The sequence below is a fragment of the Mustelus asterias genome, chromosome 10 (genome assembly GCF_964213995.1).
Source record: "Mustelus asterias chromosome 10, sMusAst1.hap1.1, whole genome shotgun sequence".
In the NCBI taxonomy this organism is placed as follows: domain Eukaryota; kingdom Metazoa; phylum Chordata; class Chondrichthyes; order Carcharhiniformes; family Triakidae; genus Mustelus; species Mustelus asterias.
The window spans coordinates 110744431-110766657 of NC_135810.1; the positions used below are offsets into that span (position 1 = coordinate 110744431).

The following is a 22227-nucleotide window of genomic DNA, read 5'->3' on the forward strand; positions in this document are numbered from 1 at the left end:
CTGGGGATTCCATGTCTCAGCTTCTGAGAACAGCAGTTCTCAATTCTGAGTTTATTGTTAGTATGAATTAATTATTCTTGTAGTAGTCTCTGTGATACATGATGTGGGAGGTTGATGTCTAGTATATGGAGAAGGGTGCCTAGTAACCTCTGAAAGAGGGGAAGCTGAAAGAAAATGAGATTGTATCAATCAAATACAGACAGAAACACAACACTTCAAAGCAGGAGGAGGTCATTCTGCCCTTTCAAGCTTATTTGGCCATTTGATAAGATCATGACAGATTTGCTTATGATCTCCACTTTCCTGTCTGCTCCCATGACTCCTGATCTCTTATCAAAAATCTAACTCAGCCTTGAATTAATTCAATGACCCAGCTTCCACTGCCTTCTTGGTTTGAGAATTTCACAGACTAACGACCCTCTGAAAGGGAATAAATTCTTCTCATCCCTTTCTTAAAAAGGAGACATCTTATGCTTTAACAGTGTCCCCGAGTTCTAGTCTCTCCTACAAGAGGTAAGCTCCTCCCGGTATCCAACCTATTAAGACCTCTCAGGGTCTTAGATGTTTTAATAAGATTATCTTTCATTCTTCTAAATTCTAATTGGCTCACCTGTTCAGCCTTTCATCATAAGCCCCTTCATCTCAGGAGTGAGTCGAGCAAACCTTCTCTGAACTACTTCATTCTGTCTCCATTTAAATACTGAACTGTTCTACTCTTCCTGCCAATGTGGACGAGTAAATATTTTCCCACATTAGAGTCCGACTGCCAAATCTTTGCCCATTCACAACCTATCTACATCCCTTTATCTCCTCTTGAACAACTTACTTTCCTACCCATCTTGGTGTCATCATTAAGTTTAGCTACAATACATTTGACCCCTTCATCCAAGTTACTGATATAGATTGTAAATTTTTCATTGGTGGGACATGGGCATGGCTGGCTGGCCAACATTTATTGTCCGTCTCTAGCTGCCTGAGGGCAGTTGAGAGTCAACCACATTGCTGTGGCTCGCGAGTCACGCGTAGGCCAGACCAGGTCAGGATGGCAGATTTCTTTCCTTAAAGGCACATTAGTGAATCAGATAGGTTTTTCCGATAATCAACAATGATTTCATCAGTAGATTCTTAACTCCAGATTTATTTTATTGAATTCAAATTCCACCATCTGCCGTGGCAGGATTCAAACCGTGGTCCTCAGAACATTAGCTGAGTTTCTAGATTAATAGGCTAGCAATAATACCACTAGGCCATCATCTCCCCCGGTAGTTGAAGTCCCAGCACTGACCCCTGTGGCACTCCACTAGTTATAGCTTACCAATCCAAAAAATATCAATTTATTCCTACATACTGCTTTCTGTCAGCTAACCAATCCTTTATCCATGCTAAAACGTAACCCTACATCATGTGCTATATGTGGTGTAGTAACCTTCCAAGTACACCACACCTAATGTTCCCTTTTTCCACCTTGCTTGTTACTTCCTCAAATAACTTGAATAAATTAAACACAATTTCCCTTTCACAAAACCATGTTGGCTCTATCTGATCCCATTATGATTTTCTAAATATCCTGCTTTAACCTCCTTAATAATAGATTCTAGCAATTTCCTTATGAAAGATGGTATGGTAACTAGCCTATGATCGCCTGCTTTGTGCCTCCCTCCTTGAATGAAGGTGTTACATGTGCTAGTTGCAAATCTGCTGGCGCCCTTCCAGAATCTAAAGAATTTTGTAAGATTATCACCAATGCCTCTACTACCTCTGCGGCTACTTCTTGGAATATCCTCAGTTGCAGGCCATCTGGTCCTGGGGACTTGTCAGCCTTTAGGTCTAATAGTTTTCCCAGCACTTTTTCACTGGTGATGGTGATTGTTTTAAGTTCTTTCACCTCTTGATTTTCAAGTACCTGAAGACAGACACAAAGTATCTGCTCAGTGCATCTACCAACTCCTTGTTTTCCATCATCAATTCCCCAGACACTATGTCTAGTGGACCTACACTAGCTTTAGTTACTCTTTTCCTATTTAAATGTGTAATTTGGAGTATAGAACACAGTACTGGTCTCCATTTTGTAAAAATTATATTGAGGCACTGGAGAAGGTGCAAACAAGGTTTTCAAGAATAATACTAGAAATTAAAGTGAGGCCAGTTAGGAGAAAAATGAGCAGGCCGTAGCTCTTTGGTCTAGAAAAATGCTTGAAGACCAAAAGATCAAAGCTATTAGAGAAACTACTGTGTGCGCTCTGCCATCCAGATCTTGGCACATGAGTATATTCTGCATTAAACTGTAAAGCAACGCCTAAATTTGTTGACATAGTTTAACAGAGGATTTAATAAACTTGTCCTGACTTTATCTCAATGAAATCAATTCACAATAAAGCTTTCCTGCCAAGTCTGCTCCGCCTTAAAAGGGAGCAGAAAACACCAAAATCTTATATATGCAATTATATGAAAACAGCATTAGAATTCCAGAAAATGTTTTAAAATCAAACGCACTAAAAGTAACATAGTAAGTACTCAAATACAAAATCTAATGACCTCACCATCCTCCTGACATCCCATTGTCACCTACTAAGACGCTGAGACCCCAATTCAAAAGCATATGTCCTAATGTGTCAGTGCAATCCCGTCCGTCCCCAATCCTATCTTTCAAATCAGCCCCGAGTGCTGCTGTATTTCTACAAAAATACTGCAATCATCACAGGCACATTTTTTTTTAAAGTTTATTTATTAGTCACAAGGCTTACATTAACACTGCAATGAAATTCTCCTAGTCGCCAAACTCCGGCGCTTCTTCGGGTCAATGCGCCTAACCAGCACGTCTTTCAGACTGTGGGAGGAAACCAGAGGACCCGGAGGAAACCCATGCAGACACGGGGAAAGCGTGCAAACTCCACACAGACAGTGACCCGAGCCAGGAATCGAACCCGGGTCCCTGGCGCTGTGAGGCAGCAGTGCTAACTACTGTGCCGCCAATATTTAGATTGACATCAACATAAGGTGAGATATTCTTCGAGGGAAGAGGGGAAAACTGATGAAAAGGAGTTTCATCACATTTAATGTACAATTTAGACAAACCTCTGAATCACGTTTTTCTTCTTTTTGATGGCCTGGCGCAAAGGCTCACGAAGTGTTTTCTGTGCAAAGTTTTGGAGTGCAGCATAAATGGTGTGCCGGATTGCATGATTGAAGACACTCTCCATTCTACCCATCAGCACTTGCAATCCTTTTATCATTGCAATAACCTGCAACACAAAACAGATAAGTCAAGTTTAAAAGTTTACTGCACCCACTTTTGTTTTAATACAAAAATTAGCATGTTATTTTTTTAATTGTGTGGAAAGTTAAATACTCGAAGAATCGAAAATGGTGTAATTTTAAGTTTAGCATCTTAGGAATGCTCTCTAATCACTTACAGCCATCACAGAATAAGACCCAATTTTAAATGACCAGTTTAATCAGTCGGAGTCAAAATTTAACAATTTATTTTTTTCACTTACTGATTTCACCAAAAAGACGAGATATTTATCGAAACAAAACTCAGTTCGTTCAGTGCTACCATTCAGGAATCTTCAGATTATTAAAAATCTGTCCATCAGCAATTCATGATGCCAGTTTTTCAAGGTAATGAGGCCTTTTCCCAAGGGGGTATTTTTCTTCCATTAATTAGGCTATAATTTCAGCTGCTATTGTCAGCCCTGGAAAGCCAACCATGTAATTTTTTTTAAAATTGCATTCAGGCAGGTGCATTGGAACATCAACTTTTTAACGAGGTATATGTGGCAAAAAAGCATTTACAAAGTCCCTTCCACCTTCAATATGAGCCAAAGTGCAATTTTACATTAATGAAGGTGGTTTTGCAAAGCCTTAGTAAATGTTACGTGCACATTTCAAAAAGTGGACATTTAATTCCATGGCAACTATAGATCCTGCTGTGCATTTGTCCAGAAATCACTTTTGGCTCTTATTCTCAGCTGGAGCTAACTTTTGAGCTGTGCCCTGCAGATGATGGACAGGCTTTGGGAAGTCAGGAGGTAAGTTGCTTGGCACAGAATTCCCAGCCTCTGATTTATTCTTGTAACCACAGTATTTTTGGTCAATGGTAACCCCCAGGAATATGATAGTAGAGGATTCAGTAAGGTTAAGGTTATTGAATACCAAGAGGAAATGATTAAGTTCCCTTTTGTGGGAGATGGGTCATTGCCTGGCACTTGTGTTGCGCGAATGCTACTTATCAGCCCAAACCCGAAAGCTGGCCAGGTCTAGCTGGATTCAGGTATGGACTGCTTCAGTATCTGAGCAGTTGCAATGGTACTGAACACTGCAATCATCAGCAAACATCCCCATAGGTGACGCTACTGAAGAGAGTTTGGCCTAGGACACTTCCCCAGGGAATGAACTGAGGGAAATGATTGGCTTCCCAACAACCTGTGTGCTGAGTATACTAACCTGTGGAGAACTTGACCCCGATTCCCATCAACTTCAATTTTGTTAAGGCTCCTTGATGTCACACTCAAGTCATATGCTGGCTTGAAGTCAAAGTTTGACTGAGGGCAAGCAGGAAGATGAGGGATAATGCACCTTGGTCATAATCAGAGGATGTAATTTGGTGAGAGTCAAACATGGAGTTGCAGGAATAATGGGCAAGAATTTGGAGGGGAACAATGGTTCAAAGTTTGGAGACTGACACCTAGTGTTCAAAATACACGGAGGCGGCGGGCACGTACGCCTGCAAAGAAATTCAAGATAGATTGCCCTTGTACATATTGCCTTAGATTATGGCTGCTCTGTAGTCCCAACGGGGCTGAACAATTACACACATAGGTATATAGCTGAGTGGAAAAATAATGCAGAGTTATAATGGGGAAGCAGTGAGCATGTCGTAAGTATTGTAATGACTTCAGCCAGGCTAATGACTACCTGATGAGTCCCTTGGGGAGCTGCCCCTTTTAATTTGTCCTTAAGTTAATTTGAGTTTATTTGGTTGGTATGAAAAGAAATATCCGATGAGTCCCTTCCTTAAGAGACTTACCTGGTGAGTCCTAATTGATGGTTAAATCAGGGAGCCTCATGCTCCCTATTTAAAACAGGTGTGTCAGACTCCTAGCCTGCAATTCAGCAGGGAGCAACTGGAGAGCTGGCTGTGCGCAGATGTATGGTGTAAATAAAGTAACTTGGTGATGGGACTTACGCCTCCGCGGAGTTATTACAAGTGTACTGGCACTGAACCTGTTATATCAGAAATCCTGGACTTCATTACAGGAAGAAACCTTTCAAAATAAATAGGTTAAAATGTGCATTCTTATTTGTCCCACCTCAACAAGTGCAAACTTTTCTTCACTTGTGTAATTGTATCTTGTTGCTCTCTCATACTCCTCTGCATTATCTGGGCAATCTTTATTGGAGTACTTATCAGTGGGATGCACAAGTTTCCAAGAGTACTGTAAAATTATAAAATAAAAATGAGACAAAGAACAGACTGAAAGCTAATCATTTCAACTTTAAACAAAAGCAAAATACTGTTGATGCTGGAAATCTGAAATAAAGACAGAAAATAGTGAAAATATTCAGCGAGTCAGCCAGCTCATTCTCTCCAAGTGCAGCATCTAGAACTGAAATGTAATTGAGTCTCCAATTGTAAGTAGGAGTGGTTGTAAGCATCCTTAAGTGTTGTTTTAAGTATGAATGCGTGTACTATATGTTCAATTAATCTATGGCTGTTTCATTCTCAATGTTTCAAAAACCTTATTGATTTTGGAGGATTAAACAGAGGTAACTTAAGACAGATTGATCACCTAGGGGAGATAACTAGAGCTCATTAATATATGACTGCAACCAAGAAATCCAATAGGGAATTTAGAAAAAACTTCATTACACAAAGAGAGATGAGAATACAGAACTCACGAGCACAGAGAGTGGTTGAAGTGCATAGTATAGATGTATTTAAGGAAAACTAGGCAAGCATATTAGGGGGAAAAACTTTCATGGACTGATTAGGCCAAATGGCCTGTTTCTATGCTGTATATCTTACATATGTAACCCCCTTTTTCAAGATGGTGTCACCACATCAAAATGGTTTCTGTAAAATCTGCACTGCTATACAGAAAGGAACAGTTTGTGATCCAAGAAACTTTCAGCAAGATTTCAAAATGAATTAAGACAGCAGAATTTCTAAAGCACAAGTTTTATACGTCTGTTTGGGCAAAGGCATGGCTTGATTTGGTTTTCAGTAACAAAACAAGTGAGGGATAGACAAATTGTGAATGGGTACTTTGGGAAGAGGAACTACATGGGGGCAGCATAGTGGCTAGCACTGCTGCCTCACAGCGCCAGGGACCCAGGCTCAATTCCGGCCTCGAGTCTGTTTGTGTGGAGTTTGCACATTCTCCCCATGTCTGCATGGGTTTCCTCCGGGTGCTCCGGTTTCCTCCCACAGTCCAAAAATGTGCAGGTTAGGTTGATTGGCCATGCTAAGTTCACCCTAGTGTCAGGGGGATTAGCGGGGTAAATGTATGGCGTTACGGGAATAGGGCCTGGGTGGGATTGTGGTCGGTGCAGACTCAATGGGTCAAATGGCCTTCTTCTGCGCTGTAGGGGTTCTTTGATTATATGGACCACAACATAATAATGTTTAAGATCAAACTAGAAAGGGAAATCGTACACAACTTGAATGCAGTCTGGATAGGGCAGATTTTAGAAAGATCAGGATCAAGCTAGCAGAGGTGACTTGAAGGATAAATTAGCACACCAAACTTTGGAGCAATAATGTTCTATTTTTTTTAAAAATAGTTCCACTTTAAGCAGTAATAATTTCTTCTTCTTTGGCTCTCTTACCACTTCCATAACATGAGCACTCCACTGGGACAGCAGCTGCATTCCTTGTAGCGCCAGTTCAGACAGCTTCTGGTATTCAGCATCAGTTTTTTGAGCTTCTTGTCGGCCTGACCCTGTCACCACCTGCAAGAGTTGAATTAAGGGAAAGGAAAAGGCCTATTCGTGAGAGAACTCACAACGTAGCAGTATAAATCACTGAAAGGTGTTTACGGTCAAATACAGCACTGCATTCACATACACTCCCAATTCAACTAAACAATTGTTCTCTTAATCCTGAGTCATTGAAGTGCCTGATGGGCACTTCATGACAGCTTTCCCCAACATGGGCGACACAGGGGCTCCCTCCCATCAGTGCTCTAGCCTGTGACCCAAAAGTTAAAGATAATTTATTAGTCACAAGTAAGGCTTACATCAACACTGCAAAGAACTTATTGTGAAATTCCCCTAGTCGCCACAGTCCGGCGTTTGTTCAGGTCAATGCACCTAACCAGCATGCCTTTCAGACTGTGGGAGGAAACCGCAGCACCCAGAGAAAACCCACACTGACACGGAGGGAAGGTGCAAACTCCACACAGACAGTGACCCAAGCCAAGAATCGAACCTGGGTCCCTGGCGCTATGAGGCAGCAGTGCTAACTACTGTGCTACCGTGCCGCCCACTCAGTCACAAACAACAAATTTTGCCCAGTAACAAAGATAATGATATTAAGTTGCATCTCTCACTATTTCTTTACACATACTGAATAATTGAGAGTCATAATTTAACATGAGTAGACAAGATTTTCATCTCCTCCTCCCAAAGCTGCCTTATTCAGTTGATGGGCATTGTGCTGGTTTATTTCCACATACTATATTCAACATATCAACATAAAAGGGCTGCAGGAAAAAGCCTGGGAACTACAGTGAGCCTCAACTGTGGTGGGTAAGTTGTTGGAAGGTATTTTGAGAGACAGGATCTATAAGCATTTAGAGACACAAGGACTGATTAGGGACAGTCAGCATGGCTTTGAGAGTGGAAAATCATGTCTCACAAATTTGATTTAGTTTGTTGAAGGGGTAACCAAGAAGGTAGATGAGGGCAGTGCAGTTGATGTTGTCTACATGGACTTTAGCAAGGCCTTTGACATGGTACCGCATGGTAGGTTGTTGCATAAGGTTAAATCTCATAGGATCCAGGGTGAGGTAGCTAAATGGATACAAAATTGGCTTGATGACAGAAGCCAGAGGGCGGTTGTACAGGATTGTTTATCAAACTGGAGGCCTGTGACCAGCGGTGTGCCTCAGGGATCAGTGCTGGGTCCACTGTTATTTGACATTAATATCAATGATTTGGATGAGAATATAGGAGGCATGGTTAGTAAGTTTGCAGATGACACCAAGATTGGTGGCATAGTGAAGGTTATCTCAGATTGCAACGGATCTTGATCAATTGGGCCAGTGGGCTGACGAATGGCAGATGGAGTTTAATTTAGATAAACGCGAGGTGATGCATTTTGGTAGATTGAACCAGGGCAGGACTTAGTTAATGGTAGGATGTTGGGGAGAGTTACAGAACAAATAGATATATGGGTACAGGTTCATGGCTCCTTGAAACTGGAGTCACAGGTAGACAGAGTGGTGAAGGCGGCATTCGGCATGCTTGGTTGCACTGGTCAGAACACTGAATACAGGAGTTGGAATGTCTTGTTGAAGTTGTACAAGATTGGTAAGGTCACACTTGGAATACTGTGTACAGTTCTGGTCACCCTATTATAGAAAGGATATTATTGAACTAGAAAGAGTGCAGAAAAGATTTACTAGGATGCTCCCAGGACTTGATGTTATAAGGAGAGGCTGGATAGACTGGGACTTTTTTCTCTGGAGCGTAGAAGGCTGAGGGGTGTTCTTATAGAGGTCTATAAAATAATGAGGGGCATAGATCAGCTAGATAGTCAATATCTTTTCCCAAAGGTAGCGGAGTCTAAAGCTAGAGGGCATAGGTTTAAGGTGAGAGGGAAGAAATACAAAAGTGTCCAAAGGGGCAATCTTTTCCACACAGAGGGTGATGAGTGTCTGGAACAAGCTGCCAGAGATAGTAGTAGAGGCGGGTACAATTGTCTTTTAAAAAGCCATGACAGTTACATGGGTAAGATGGGTATAGAGGGATATGGGCCAAATGCGGGTAATTGGGACTAGCTTAGGGATTTTAAGCAAAAGGGCGGCATGGACAAGTTGGGCCGAAAGGCCTTGTTTCCATGCTGTAAATCTCTGTGACCCTATAACATGTAATACAACAATATTTCTGGCATTAACATGTCTACAGCATATTAAACAATGAAATTCAATTTGTGGACAAAGTAATTGTACCTCTAGCTAAATTGATAGCTACAATGAAGAAGTTGTTCTAATTTTCCTCTACTTATGGAGATTTATAATAACTAAAGGCTCAAAAAGAGAAAAGACCTAATGTAACGGATATTTATTTGGCCGAACTGGTTTTTATTTGTAGAATTGTGGCAGACATTGAGAGCATGACTGAATGCAGAGGAGGCCCTACTTGATTAGAAAGTGGTGTCCCAATATTCATAAAAGGTAATAAACTGAAGTCTTAATAACATGGATTTCATTAAACTGGTTGCTATTGCAGTTATAACAGCAAACTCTAGGATTATCTGTTTGATAAGTCCTTGTGATCAGAAGCCATTATTGCTTCTGAAAGCAAATATCTCACCAAACTAACTTCTAACGTTTTCTTCAGCTGGGCTGTAGTAAATATTATGGCTAGCTGTGTCTGGAATTTCACAGAACTCTCGATAAAAGGGTGAAAGGTTGCTACATAAAACTCATCAGTGAGAATTTATGAAACATGGAACTGGCTGAAAGAAGGGGAACAGCTGGCACTTGCTGGTGGAATGACACCAAAGCGGTTAGAGTGAAGTACTTTACTGCTGGGACATCTGGCATTTCTACTTTATATCAATGACTTGGACTTAAAAACCCCAAACAAAAGCTACAGATGGTTCCAATTCCAAAATGAGGGAAGGAAAGAATAAGGAGACTGCAAATATTGGCACAATATCTGGGACCACCTAATAGGCACACTCCCAAAGTATGAAATATTATTTAATACAGACAACAGAAGTAATATACCAATATGGTAAAAATGCAGGTAAATAAATGACATGGAATCCTCAATCAGAACTGTTGTTACACCACGCAGTGTGCCCAAGCCAGAAAAAAAATCTGATTTCACAGACTTCTAACAATCCTCTGAGATCACAACTTGAAATTCCGAGCTCTTAGCTTCCTACCACCTTTAATTTGAAATGTTTTACTTCTTTCGAGGATTCAGAATGCAGCTTTCCATTCCTTTACCGGTGTTGAATTATGATCATGATCAATCACCAGTATGAAATCTAGGTTGCTGAAGTGGCATCCTGTCTCTCTCTCTCCCTCCATCTTAGGGAGAAGGTAGAGACACAACAGTTCATAACAAATATGTTCTTGCCACACACAAATTTTGATTTGATTTATTATTGTCACATATATTAACAGTGAAAACTATTGTTTCTTGCGTGCTATACAGACAAAACATACCGTTCATAGAGAAGGAAACAAGAGAGTGCAGAACGTAGTGTTACAGTCATAGCTAGGGTATAGAGAAAGATCAACTTAATGTAAGGTAAGTCCATTCAAATGTCTGACAGCAACAGGGAAGAAGCTGTTCTTGAGTTGGTTGGTACGTGACCTCAGACTTCTGTATCTTTTTCCCCGACAGAAAAAGGTGGAAGAGAGAATGTCCGGGGTGCGTGGGGTCCTTAATTATGCTGGATGCTTTGCCGGGGCAGTGGGAAGTGTAGACAGAGTCAATGGATGGGAGGCTGGTTTGCGTGATGGATTGGGCTACATTCACGACATTTTGTAGTTCCTTGCGGCCTTGGGCAGAACAGGAGCCATACCAAGCTGTGATACAACCAGAAAGAATGCTTTCTATGGTGCATCTGTAAAAGTTGTTGTGAGCCGTAGTTGACAAATTTCCTTAGTCTTCTGAGAAAGTAGAGGCGTTGGTGGGCTTTCTTAACTATAGTGTCGGTATGGGGGACCAGGATAGGTTGTTGGTTATCTGGACACCTAAAATCTAGCTCTCGACCCTTTCTACTTCTACATTCTACAAATGTGGCGCTTGCAATTAATATGGCTTTATGTTCTGCTTGGTTTCTCATCTGTACATTACACCTGCTTTCTTCCCCCCCAAAAATAATTGTTTAGAACATAGAAAGCCACAGCACAAACAGGCCCTTCGGCCCACAAGTTGCGCTGATCATATCCCTACCTCTAGGCCTATCTATAGCCCTCAATCCCATTAAATCCCATGTACTCATCCAGAAGTCTCTTAAAAGACCCCAACGAGTTTGCCTCCACCACCACCGACGTCAGCCGATTCCACTCACCCACCACCCTCTGAGTGAAAAACTTACCCCTGACATCTCCTCTGTACCTACCCCCCAGCACCTTAAACCTGTGTCCTCTCGTAGCAACCATTTCAGCCCTTGGAAATAGCCTCTGAGAGTCTACCCTATCCAGACCTCTCAACATCTTGTAAACCTCTATCAGGTCACCTCTCATCCTTCGTCTCTCCAGGGAGAAGAGACCAAGCTCCCTCAACCTATCCTCATAAGGCATGCCCCCCAATCCAGGCAACATCCTTGTAAATCTCCTCTGCACCCTTTCAATGGCTTCAACATCTTTCCTGTAATGAGGTGACCAGAACTGCGCGCAGTATTCCAAGTGGGGTCTAACCAGGGTCCTATAAAGCTGCAGCATTATCTCCCGACTCCTAAACTCAATCCCTCGATTAATGAAGGCTTGTACGCCGTACGCCTTCTTGACCGCATCCTCCACCTGCGAGGCCGATTTAAGAGTCCTATGGACCCGGACCCCAAGGTCCTTCTGATCCTCTACACTGCTAAGAATGGTACCCTTCATATTATACTGCTACTTCATCCCATTGGATCTGCCAAAATGGATCACTACACACTTATCCGGGTTGAAGTCCATCTGCCACTTCTCCGCCCAGTCTTGCATTCTATCTATGTCTCACTGCAACTTCTGACATCCCTCCAAACTATCCACAACACCACCTACCTTGGTGTCGTCAGCAAACTTACCAACCCATCCCTCCACTTCCTCATCCAGGTCATTTATGAAAATGACAAACAGCAAGGGTCCCAGAACAGATCCCTGGGGCACTCCACTGGTCACTGACCTCCATGCAGAGAAAGACCCCTCCACAGCCACTCTCTGCCTTCTGCAGGCAAGCCAGTTCTGGATCCACAAGGCAACAGCCCCTTGGATCCCATGCCCTCTCACTTTCTCAAGAAGTCTTGCATGGGGGACCTTATTGAACGCCTTGCTGAAGTCCATATAGACCACATCCACCGCTCTTCCTTCGTCAATGTGTTTGGTCACATTTTCAACGAACTCAACCAGGCTCGTAAGGCACGACCTGCCCTTGACAAAGCCGTGCTGACTACTTTTGATCATACTAAACTTCTCTAGATGATCATAAATCCTGTCTCTCAGGATCCTCTCCATCAACTTACCAACCACTGAGGTTAGACTCACCGGTCGGTAATTTCCCGGGCTGTCCCTGTTCCCTTTCTTGAATATAGGGACCACATCTGCAATCCTCCGGAACCTCTCCCGTCTCCATCGACGATGCAAAGATCATCGCCAAAGGCTCCGCAATCTCCTCCCTCGCCTCCCACAGTAACCTGGGGTACATCCCATCCGGTCCCGGCGACTTACCAACCTTGATGCCATTCAATAGTTCCAACACATCCTCTTTCTTTATGTCCACATGCTCGATCCTTTCTGTCCACCGCAAACCAGCAGTACAACCACCCAGATCCCTTTCCACCGTGAATACAGAGGTAAAGTATTCATTAAGCACCTCCGCCATTTCTAACGGTTCCGCACAAACTTTTCCCCCTTCACCTTTTAAGGGTCCTATGCCTTCACATCTCATCCTTTTACTCTTGACATATTTGTAGAAAGCCTTGGGATTCTCCTTAATCTTACCCGCCAAGGTCTTCTCATGACCCCTTCTCGCTCTCCTAATTTCCTTCTTAAGCTCCTTCCTACATCCCGTATACTCCTCTAAATCCTTAACACCTCCTAGCTCTCTGAACCTTCTGTACGCCTCTCTTTTCTTATTCACCAGGTTCATCACAACCTTCGTGCACCACGGTTCCCGTACCCTACCAACACCCCCCTGTCTCATCGGAACGTTGTCATGCAGAGCTCCAGACAAACATTCCTTGAAAATCCTCCACTTTCCTTCGGTACTTTTCCCCAAGAATGCCTCCTTCCAATTTACCCGTCTAATTTCCTCCCTGATGACACTGTATTTCCCTTTACTCCAGAGAAACACTTTCCTAGCCTGCCTGATCCTATCTCTTTCCAATGCTATCGTGAAGGAGATAGAATTATGATCGCTATCCCCAAGATGCTCACCCACCGAGAGATCCTCCACCTGTCCAGGTTCATTAGCCAGCACCAGATCAAGTACAGCCTCTCCTCTAGTAGGCTTATCCACATACTGTGTCAGGAAACTCTCCTGGACACACCTAACAAACTCCTCTCCATCCAAACCCCTAAGCCCTAGGGATATTCCAATCTATGTTTGGGAAATTAAAATCTCCCATCACGACAACTCTGTTATTCCTACATCTCTCCAGGATCTGTTTCCCCATCTGCTCCTCAACATCTCTGTTACTATTGGGCGGCCTATAGAAAACACCCAGCAAAGTTACCGACCCCTTCCTGTTCCTAACCTCCACCCACAGAGACTCCGTAGTCAATCCCTCCACGGCGTCCACCTTCTCTACAGCCGTGACACTATCCCTGATCAACAGTGCCACTCCCCCCCCTCTCTTGCCTCCCTCCCTGTCCTTCCTGAAACATCTAAAACCCGGCACCTGAAGCACCCAGTCCTGTCCCTGAGACATCCAAGTCTCCGTAATGGCCACCACATCACAATTCGAAGCAGCAATCCACGCTCTAAGCTCATCCACTTTATTCACTACACTCCTGGCATTAAAATAGACACATCTCAGACCTTCAGCCTGAGCACTTCCCTTCTCCATCACTCGTCTAACCTCCCTCTTACCCTGTCTACATTCCTTATCTATTTGCGAGCTAACCTCCTCGCTCTCAGTCCCCTCATTTCGATTCCCTCCCCCCAACCTTTCTAGTTTAAAGTCTCTCCAGTAGCCTTAGCCAACCTTCCCGCCAGGATATTGGTCCCCCTGGGATTCAAGTGCCACCCGTCTTTTTTAAACAGGTCACACCTGCCCCTAAAGAGGTCCCAATGATCCAAGTACCCAAATCCTTGTCCCTTGCTCCAGTCCCTCAGCCACGCATTCATTCTCCACCGATTCCTGTTCTCACTCTCCCGCGGCACAGGCAGCAATCCCGAGATTACTACCTTTGCATTCCTCTTTCTCAGCTGTCTACCTAACTCCCTATATTCTCTTTTCATGACCCCTTCCCTCTTCCTACCTATGTCAGCAGTACCTATATGCATCACGACCTTCGGCTCCTCTCCCTCCCCCTTCAGGATTTCTGGGACTCGACCAGAGACATCCCGGACCCCTGCACCAGGGAGGCAAACCACCATCCGACAGTCCCGTCTGTGTCCGCAAAAACGCCTATCTGACCCCCTCACCGTAGAGTTCCCAATTAGCACTACCCTCCTTTCCTTACCCTTTTGCACTACTGGGCCAGGCTCAGCTCCAGAGACACTGCCACCGCTGCTTCCCCCAGGTGGGCTGTCCTCCCCAGTAGTACTCAGACAGGAGTACTTTTTATTAAGGGGCACATCCACCGGGGTGCTCACCATCAACCGAGCTTTCTCCTTCCTCACTGTTACCCAGTTACCCTCCTCCCGTGGTCCCAGTGTGACCACCTGCCGATAGCTCCTGTCAATGACCTCCTCACTATCCCTAACCCGGCGAAGGTCCTCGAGCTGCAATTCCAGTTCCCTAACATGGTCCCTTAGGAACCGCAGCTCAACACACCCAGCACAGATATGGTTGTCCGGGAGGCTAGGAGCCTCCAGGACCTCCCACATCCTACATTGGGAACAACATACTGGCCTCACACTCATAATTGCCTTTTTAAACACACAGGGAAAAAAAAAGTGAATGAAAATTTTAAACTTACCTTTCCTCCTCCTGTTTTCTCCAAAGCCCTGCTCTCACTGGGTCTTTTTTTTAGGTTAGAGGAGGAGGGAGGGTGGGATACTCTACAAGTGTAGAGTATCGGGATTCCTCTCTGTTCCAATTTATTGGGGAAAAGAAAATCTCTCTCTCCCAGACCTCCCTGCGCGACCACTTCCGGGTTTAGATATTTTTTTTAAAAACCCGCGAAAAAGTAAGTTAAAAAAATAAAAGCGCTTACCCGCAGCACTCCTCTCGCGAATCTCTCCCTCTCTGCTGTACTTCCAAGAAGCAATGAGGCCGATTCACTGAGGTGAGTAACTTTTAAAAAATCCCTCTCTCCCAGACCTCCCTGCGCGACCACTTCCGGGTTTAGATATTTTTTTAAAAACCCGCGAAAAAGTAAGTTAAAAAAATAAAAGCGCTTACCCGCAGCACTCCTCTCGTTTCTTCAGGAAAAACATGCTTACATCAAAATAAAGCATTCCTGAACTTGGGAATTAAATTTCACCTACCTCACTGTTGCTATAGCGAGCCAGCTCAGAGATGAAGCGCATGTGGTCTTCTCGGATCTGAATCATCTGTTCAACAATGTTGTACTGGGGACTACTGCTGGAAGATGTGGAGGCCCACCTTAAGCAAGAACACAGGCACAATTAAGGGAAAACAAAAGACATAAAATTGCTTAATTGAGCAAAAATGTTAATTAAGTCCAAGATTAACAGTTATTAGAATCTTGAATGAATGGTCCGGCTTCCAATGTAACATATTTGAAAGCAGCTCTTTAATTTACTTCTCAAATATGTTCAACCTCCCTAATTTTTAACTTTTAGGTTACAAAAAGATTTGCGGGTGGCATGGTGGTGCAGTGGTTCACACTGCTGCCTCAGCTCCAGGGACCCAGGTTCAATTCTGATCTTGGGTGTCTGATCTGTGTGAAGTTTGCATGTTCTCCCCATTCTACGTAGGTTTCCCCCGGGTGCTCCGGTTTCCTCCCACAGTCCAAAGACATGCAGGTTAAGTGGACTGGTCACAGTAATTTGCCCCTCAGTTTGTCTCAGAGTGTGCGCACCCTGTCATGGACCGACATCCTGTCCTGGGTGTATCCTGCCTAATGCCCAGTATCTGTCAGGATAGGCTCTGACTCCCCGCGACCCTGAATTAGAGCAAGCGATTAGTGAAAATAAGTTGCTACAAAATTAATTGGGTATTGGCAAGATTTTCTTCTCATTAAGTACTCCCCGAAAGTGCAGTGCGGTGCTTTAAGAAAACACTACACACAAAATTATTTTACATATTCTGCAGTATTAATGCAAGATTTTTTACGTTATGGAGATTTATTTGTTACACAATATGTGTGTGCTTCAATTTGAAATTCAAAATAACTGAAATTATTTGATTTAATACCCATGTTCAAACAAGAATTCAACAGTGAAAAATAATTTATCAGTTACAGAAGATAATGGGCCAATCCATCAAGCCCATTGCTTCCATAAGCTATGTACAAAGTTACCCATTTATTGAGGGAAATTTTTGCTTAAATACTGCCCCTTTCTTAAAAGGCTGACAGGCCAAAATGAGGGATAGCCATGAATTTTGACATCTCAACTACGCAATCCAGGACACCTTCCTTCCACAAAAAATAGTCATCCTTCTGCACGTAACGTAATGTATTCTGCTGGACATCTGACTGCCGCCATCATGTGGAAAATTAAGGTTGCTGAGATCGTCAAGTTTTCTTTACCTCGTTGAATTGGAATTTAGCATTGGGGAATGTACTACAACTGCGTGTTAACATCAAGAACTCCTAGGCAAGTCTATCACACCCAGATTCAAAATGAAGTCATTCTACTCTATTACAATACATTTCAGCCAGAATCTCAGTGTCCACGTGCTTAAGCAAAGCAACACCCCCAACCCCCCAAATCCATTAGCAACTGGATTTGGACTGCCTAAACAGGTGCCAAAGAAATGGGCTAAATCACTTGACCAAACTTCCTAACTTTGGTAGCTAAATATAACACACTGTATGGGGACAAGTTATAAATAAACCCAAGCTGTGAAACGCCACTATCCTTTCCTTTGCAACAGAAACTGCTGCTTGCATTTACTTCTACAACAGTTTGCATTGAGTAGGCATTGGTATGTTTATATCTTCACCAGTTAAATGGCTCTGGATACCTACCTTGATTTGTTTTCCTCATAATGAGCACTTGTCTTGATGTATCTGGCCAACTCGATCTGCATGTCACCAAATAATGGCACCACCTGCAATTGCTGCAACATATTCAAAATAAAATGTTTGAAGGAAGCCTTTCTGGATACACTCAGATAATGCACACATTGCAACTCAAGCATTTCATTTCAGGATGAAGTCAAAGTTGTTTTTACGACTTTGGTCACTCTCAAATGTCACAAAGCTGCTTTTGGGCAGTTTGCAAGTTTTACTTGCTCTAGATCACTAGCTTTATAAAGGAATTCTGGGTAGGCCCTCCAGTGCCAAGGCCAATCAATCATTGCTTATTTGCAAGTCTTCACAAAAGCACAACTGGCCTTGCCCACCCTGCAAAGTCCTCCTTATTAACAACTGGGGCTGGTGCCAAAATCGAGAGAGCTTCCCTCAGACTAGTCAGCTGACAGCCTGACATCTGCTGTCCCCTCTCGATTGACGAATCAGTACTCCATCATGTTGAACACCAACTGGAAGAGGCAGCAATAATGGCAAAGGCAGAGTGTACTCTGGGTGAGGGACTTCAGTGTCCATCAGTAAGAGAGGCTCAGTAGCATCATTACTGACCAAGCTGGGTGAGTCCGAAAGGACGTAGGTGCTAGTCTGGATCTGTGGCAGCTGGTGAGGGAACCAACAAGAGTGAAAACCCAATTTGACCTTGTGCTCACCAATCTGCCTGTTACAGATGCACATAGTCCTTGTGAAGATAAAATCATGTCGTCATATTTAAGATACCCTCCATCGTGTCATGTGGCACTACCACTATGATAAACGGAATAAATTTCAAACAGACCAATTCAAAACTTGGCATCCATCAGCAACAGAACTGTGTCCAGATACAATCTGGAACCTCATGGCCAGCATCTGCCCCAATCCATCATCATCATCAAGTCAGGGGATCAACCCTGGTTCAATGAAGACTGAAGGAGGGTAGGCCAGAAGCAGCACCAGACATCTGATAATGAAATGCCAATATGAAGCTACAACACAGATCTATTTAAAAGCCGACTAGCAGAATCAGCATGCAATAGTTACTCGACAACCAACTAATCAGATCTAAGCTCTGCAGTTCTGTCAAATCTGTTGAGAATGATAGTGGACAATTAAACAACTAATAGGAGGAGGAGGCTCCACAAATATCCCCTTCCTCAATTATGGGGTAGCTCAGCACCTCAGTGCAAAAGACAAGGCCAAAGCATTTGCAACCACCTCAGCAAGAAGTGTAAGGTGGATGACCATCAGCATCACAGACACTAATCTTCAGCCAATCCAACTCACTCATTGTGATATCAGAAACAGCGAATGGCTGTTTGACAACATCCCAGCAGTAATACTGAAGACCTGCTCTAAACATAGCCATGCTCTAGTCAAGTTGTCGCAGTATTGACATCTACCCGGCAATGTGGAAAATTACCCAGGTACATCCAGTCCACAAAAAGCAGGACAAAACAGGCCAATTACCACTCCATCAGTCGACCCTTATCAGCAAAATGATGGAAGGTGTCAGCGGCAGTGTTATTAAATAACTCTTCACAATTAGTTTGATTCACTCATGGCCACTGACATCATCCTTCGCTGCTTCGTCAATGGCTTTCCCTCCATCATAAGGTTGGATGTGGGGATGCTCATTGATGATCCCAGTCTTCAGCACTATTCACGACTCCTCAGATACTGAAGCAGTCTGTGCTCACTTGCAACAAAACCTGGACAACATTTTGGCTCAAGTGGCGAGGAACACGCCCACAAGTGCCAGGCAATGACCATCTCCAACAAGAGAGAATCTAACCATCTCCCCTTTACATTCAATTACATCACCATTGCTGAATCCCCCACTACCAACATACCAGGGATTACCATTGACCAGAAATTGAACTGGACCAACTAGTGCCTCCAAAAGCAGCTCAGAGCTGGAAATTCTGTAGCAACTGACTCGCCTCTTGACTCCCCATGTACAAGGCACAGTGAAAATATGTAATGGAATACTCCCCACTTGCCTGGATGAGTGCAGCTCCAACAACTTGCAAGAAACTCAACACTCTCCAGAATTAAGTTAGCAACCCATTAATCACATATTGAGTGGCAGCAGTGTGTACCATCTTCAAAATGCACTGCAGCAACTGACCAGGGCTCCTTCAATAGCACCCCACAACGCCTACCACCTGGAAGGACAAAGACATCAGATGTATAGGAGCACCACTGCCTTCAAGTTCCTCTCCAAGCCACACACCAGACAAACTTGGAAATATGTTGCCATTCCATCACCTTTGCTGGATCAAGATCTTGGAACTCTCTCCCTAACAGCACTGTGGACCACATGGACTGCAGCAGTTCAAGAAGATGACTCACCAACATCTTCTCAAGGGCAATTAAGGATTGAGCAATGAATGCTGGCTTTTAGCCAGCAATGCCCACATTCTGTAAAAGAATAAAAACTAGTAACATAAGCACTATGCTACCATTCCCTTCTAATAGTGTTATACAGAAGATGCAGCTTTTTCTTTATTACCCTTGGTTCCAATAAAGTCAGTAAGTCTCACAACACCAGGTTAAAGTCCAACAGATTTATTTGGTAGCAAATACCATAAGCTTTCGGAGCACTGCTCCTTCGTCAGATGGAGTGGATATCTGCTCTCAAACAGTGCACAGACAGAAATCAAGTTACAGAATACTAATTAGAATGCAAATCTCTACAGCCAGCCAGGTCTTAAAGGTACAGACAATGTGGGTGGAGGGAGCATTCAACACAGGTTAAAGAGATGTGTATTGTCTCCAGACAGACCAGCTAGTGAGATTCTGCAAGACCAGGGGCAAGCTGTGGGGGGTTACTGATAATGTGACATAAATCCAACATCCCGGTTTAGGCCGTCCTCATGTGTGCGGAACTTGGCTATCGGCAACACCGGCATCTCCACATCATGACTCCAATAAAGTCAGCAGAGACGCAGTTAAATTAGAAGTTCTGTGCTAACAATGCAGCAAGTAAAAAAATAACTATATTATGAACCAGTTTTATGTTCAGAACTACTACAGGAAATGCATTTTTGTTGTTTTGACGGTTCAAGCAATAATTGACTTTGTAGTTATCTGCAAATATATTTTTGGACTGAATCAAACCACTTTAAGCAGGTCCAGGAGAATTTATTTATTGACTGGGCAGTTTCAAGCCCTCAGAATTCTCTCAGCTATCCTCCAAGATCCTTATGCAAGGTTTAAAGGAGATGTACGAGGCAAATTTTGTTTTTAAACAGAGGGTGGCGGGTGCCTGGAACTCACTGCCAAGGGAGGTAGTGAAAGCAGATCCGATATTGACTTTTAAGGGGCGTCTTGACAAATCCATGAATAGGATGGGAATGGAGGGATATGGTCCCCGGAAGGGTAGGGGATTTTAGTTCAGTCAGGCAGCATGGTCGGTGTAGGCTTGGAGAGTCGAAGGGCCTGTTCCTGTGCTGTAATTTTCTTTGTTCTTTATTCAGCACCTTAACTTATTCACTCCATTACACAGCCTTCTCATCTCCCACCAAATATCCAACCTTTATTTTAAGGTGTTGTCAAGCAATTAACCATCCTTTCAAAGAACAGGTTCCCCGTCAGTGCTCAACTTGCAAACAGTTCAGCTCACTACATTGAATAAAACCCATCAAAATGGTTAGAGCCTTTTGAAAAGATCATACAAGCATTGTGATCAATCAGCCATTCAACCAGCGTACGTGAAAAACAAAATTTGGTCCTTTGCATTTAGGCTTTCACACCAGAAACATAAAAATACCACTTCGGTGCATTTTGTACCAGTGCAAAAAGCAGGCAGAAAATAATCAGCAAAGCATCACATACCACATGACTGGCAACTGAAAGCAGCCTTTTATAAATCAATTTCCCATAGGTAACCAAAGTACAATTTCAAAAGCCTTGTTTTGCCCAAGCAACCACATGTCAATTTTATGAGACATCTGCCTTTATTGCAGTTGTCTCTGACTGCATATTGTACTACCTATTAAGACTGAAAGTCAAACCAATAGAGAAAACAGTGGTTAACCAACTGGGAAGAATTGAGATAAATACAGAACTAAGTCTTTTCATTCAAAACATATTGACTTTATACCACTTATGGTTTAATGCCATCTTTCAAAACAATGGCCATGTTTTCCAGTATAATAATGTGGAGGGGTAGTGTGTCATACATTTCTCAATTTTTTTTTAAAAAAGGCTGACTCTACGCACTAGTATTTTTACTGCATGATCCAACTGCTGTGTTTTATGTCTCCCTTCAACACATCATAGATATAAAATCATCTCACCAACAGCTTCCTTTATTCCACCGCACTGTGGAACCCATTTTGAACAAGATTAAGTGAACAGCATGCAACTGACACAAATGCACGTCAACATTTTCCTCTTAGTGTTTAATGTAAAATATTTTGACTTGCTGAACAACAACTAGCTTTTAAGGGTTCTCAAAGTTTAATCTAAAACATGCAAGGCAGGAGGAAAAAATGAAGACTACTTCTGAATAATGAAGTGCAATACAGATGGATACAAAAAATTGATGGTACACGAATAAAAACACATACATGTAACAGTGATCCGACTAAGGCAACAAGAACTCTTGCTGCCCACATTAGTTCAAGAGGCAATAACGTGTGCCTACTTACCTTAAAAAATTTGTCAATCTTGTTCAAGTTTATTCTCTTCTTGGTATCCAGCTTGTATATGTTGCTTACTGTTCCATCCATGAGGTATAGTCCAAAGCCCATCACCTACAAGAAGTTCCCATTTTATTTTAACCTTCCACGTAAAATACAACATCTTGAAAAGGTATATTCAAAAACCAGTAAAACAGTTTCTAGCGTATTATATTTGTAGGCGAAGTGTAACACTGGTTTTGTGTTATACAGTCTTTGTACTGAGCTCCGTCAAGGCGTTTAACATATACTTCCAAGCAAAAGCAGAACTCTACTCCCCAACCAGT

At 43.0% G+C, this 22227-nt stretch overlaps 1 protein-coding gene across 1 annotated transcript in view; it reads right to left on the reverse strand.

Annotated features, from left to right (window-relative positions):
- Positions 1 to 22227, reverse strand: part of cyfip1 (cytoplasmic FMR1 interacting protein 1) — a 188361-nt gene that overhangs the window by 110533 nt on the left and 55601 nt on the right. The window contains exons 9-14 of the mRNA XM_078222422.1: positions 21911 to 22015; positions 17217 to 17308; positions 15547 to 15664; positions 6832 to 6954; positions 5313 to 5438; positions 3076 to 3242 (exon numbers count right to left, since the gene is read on the reverse strand). Of these exons, the coding sequence (XP_078078548.1) occupies positions 3076 to 3242; positions 5313 to 5438; positions 6832 to 6954; positions 15547 to 15664; positions 17217 to 17308; positions 21911 to 22015 (731 nt within the window). The remainder of the gene's footprint in view (positions 1 to 3075; positions 3243 to 5312; positions 5439 to 6831; positions 6955 to 15546; positions 15665 to 17216; positions 17309 to 21910; positions 22016 to 22227) is intronic.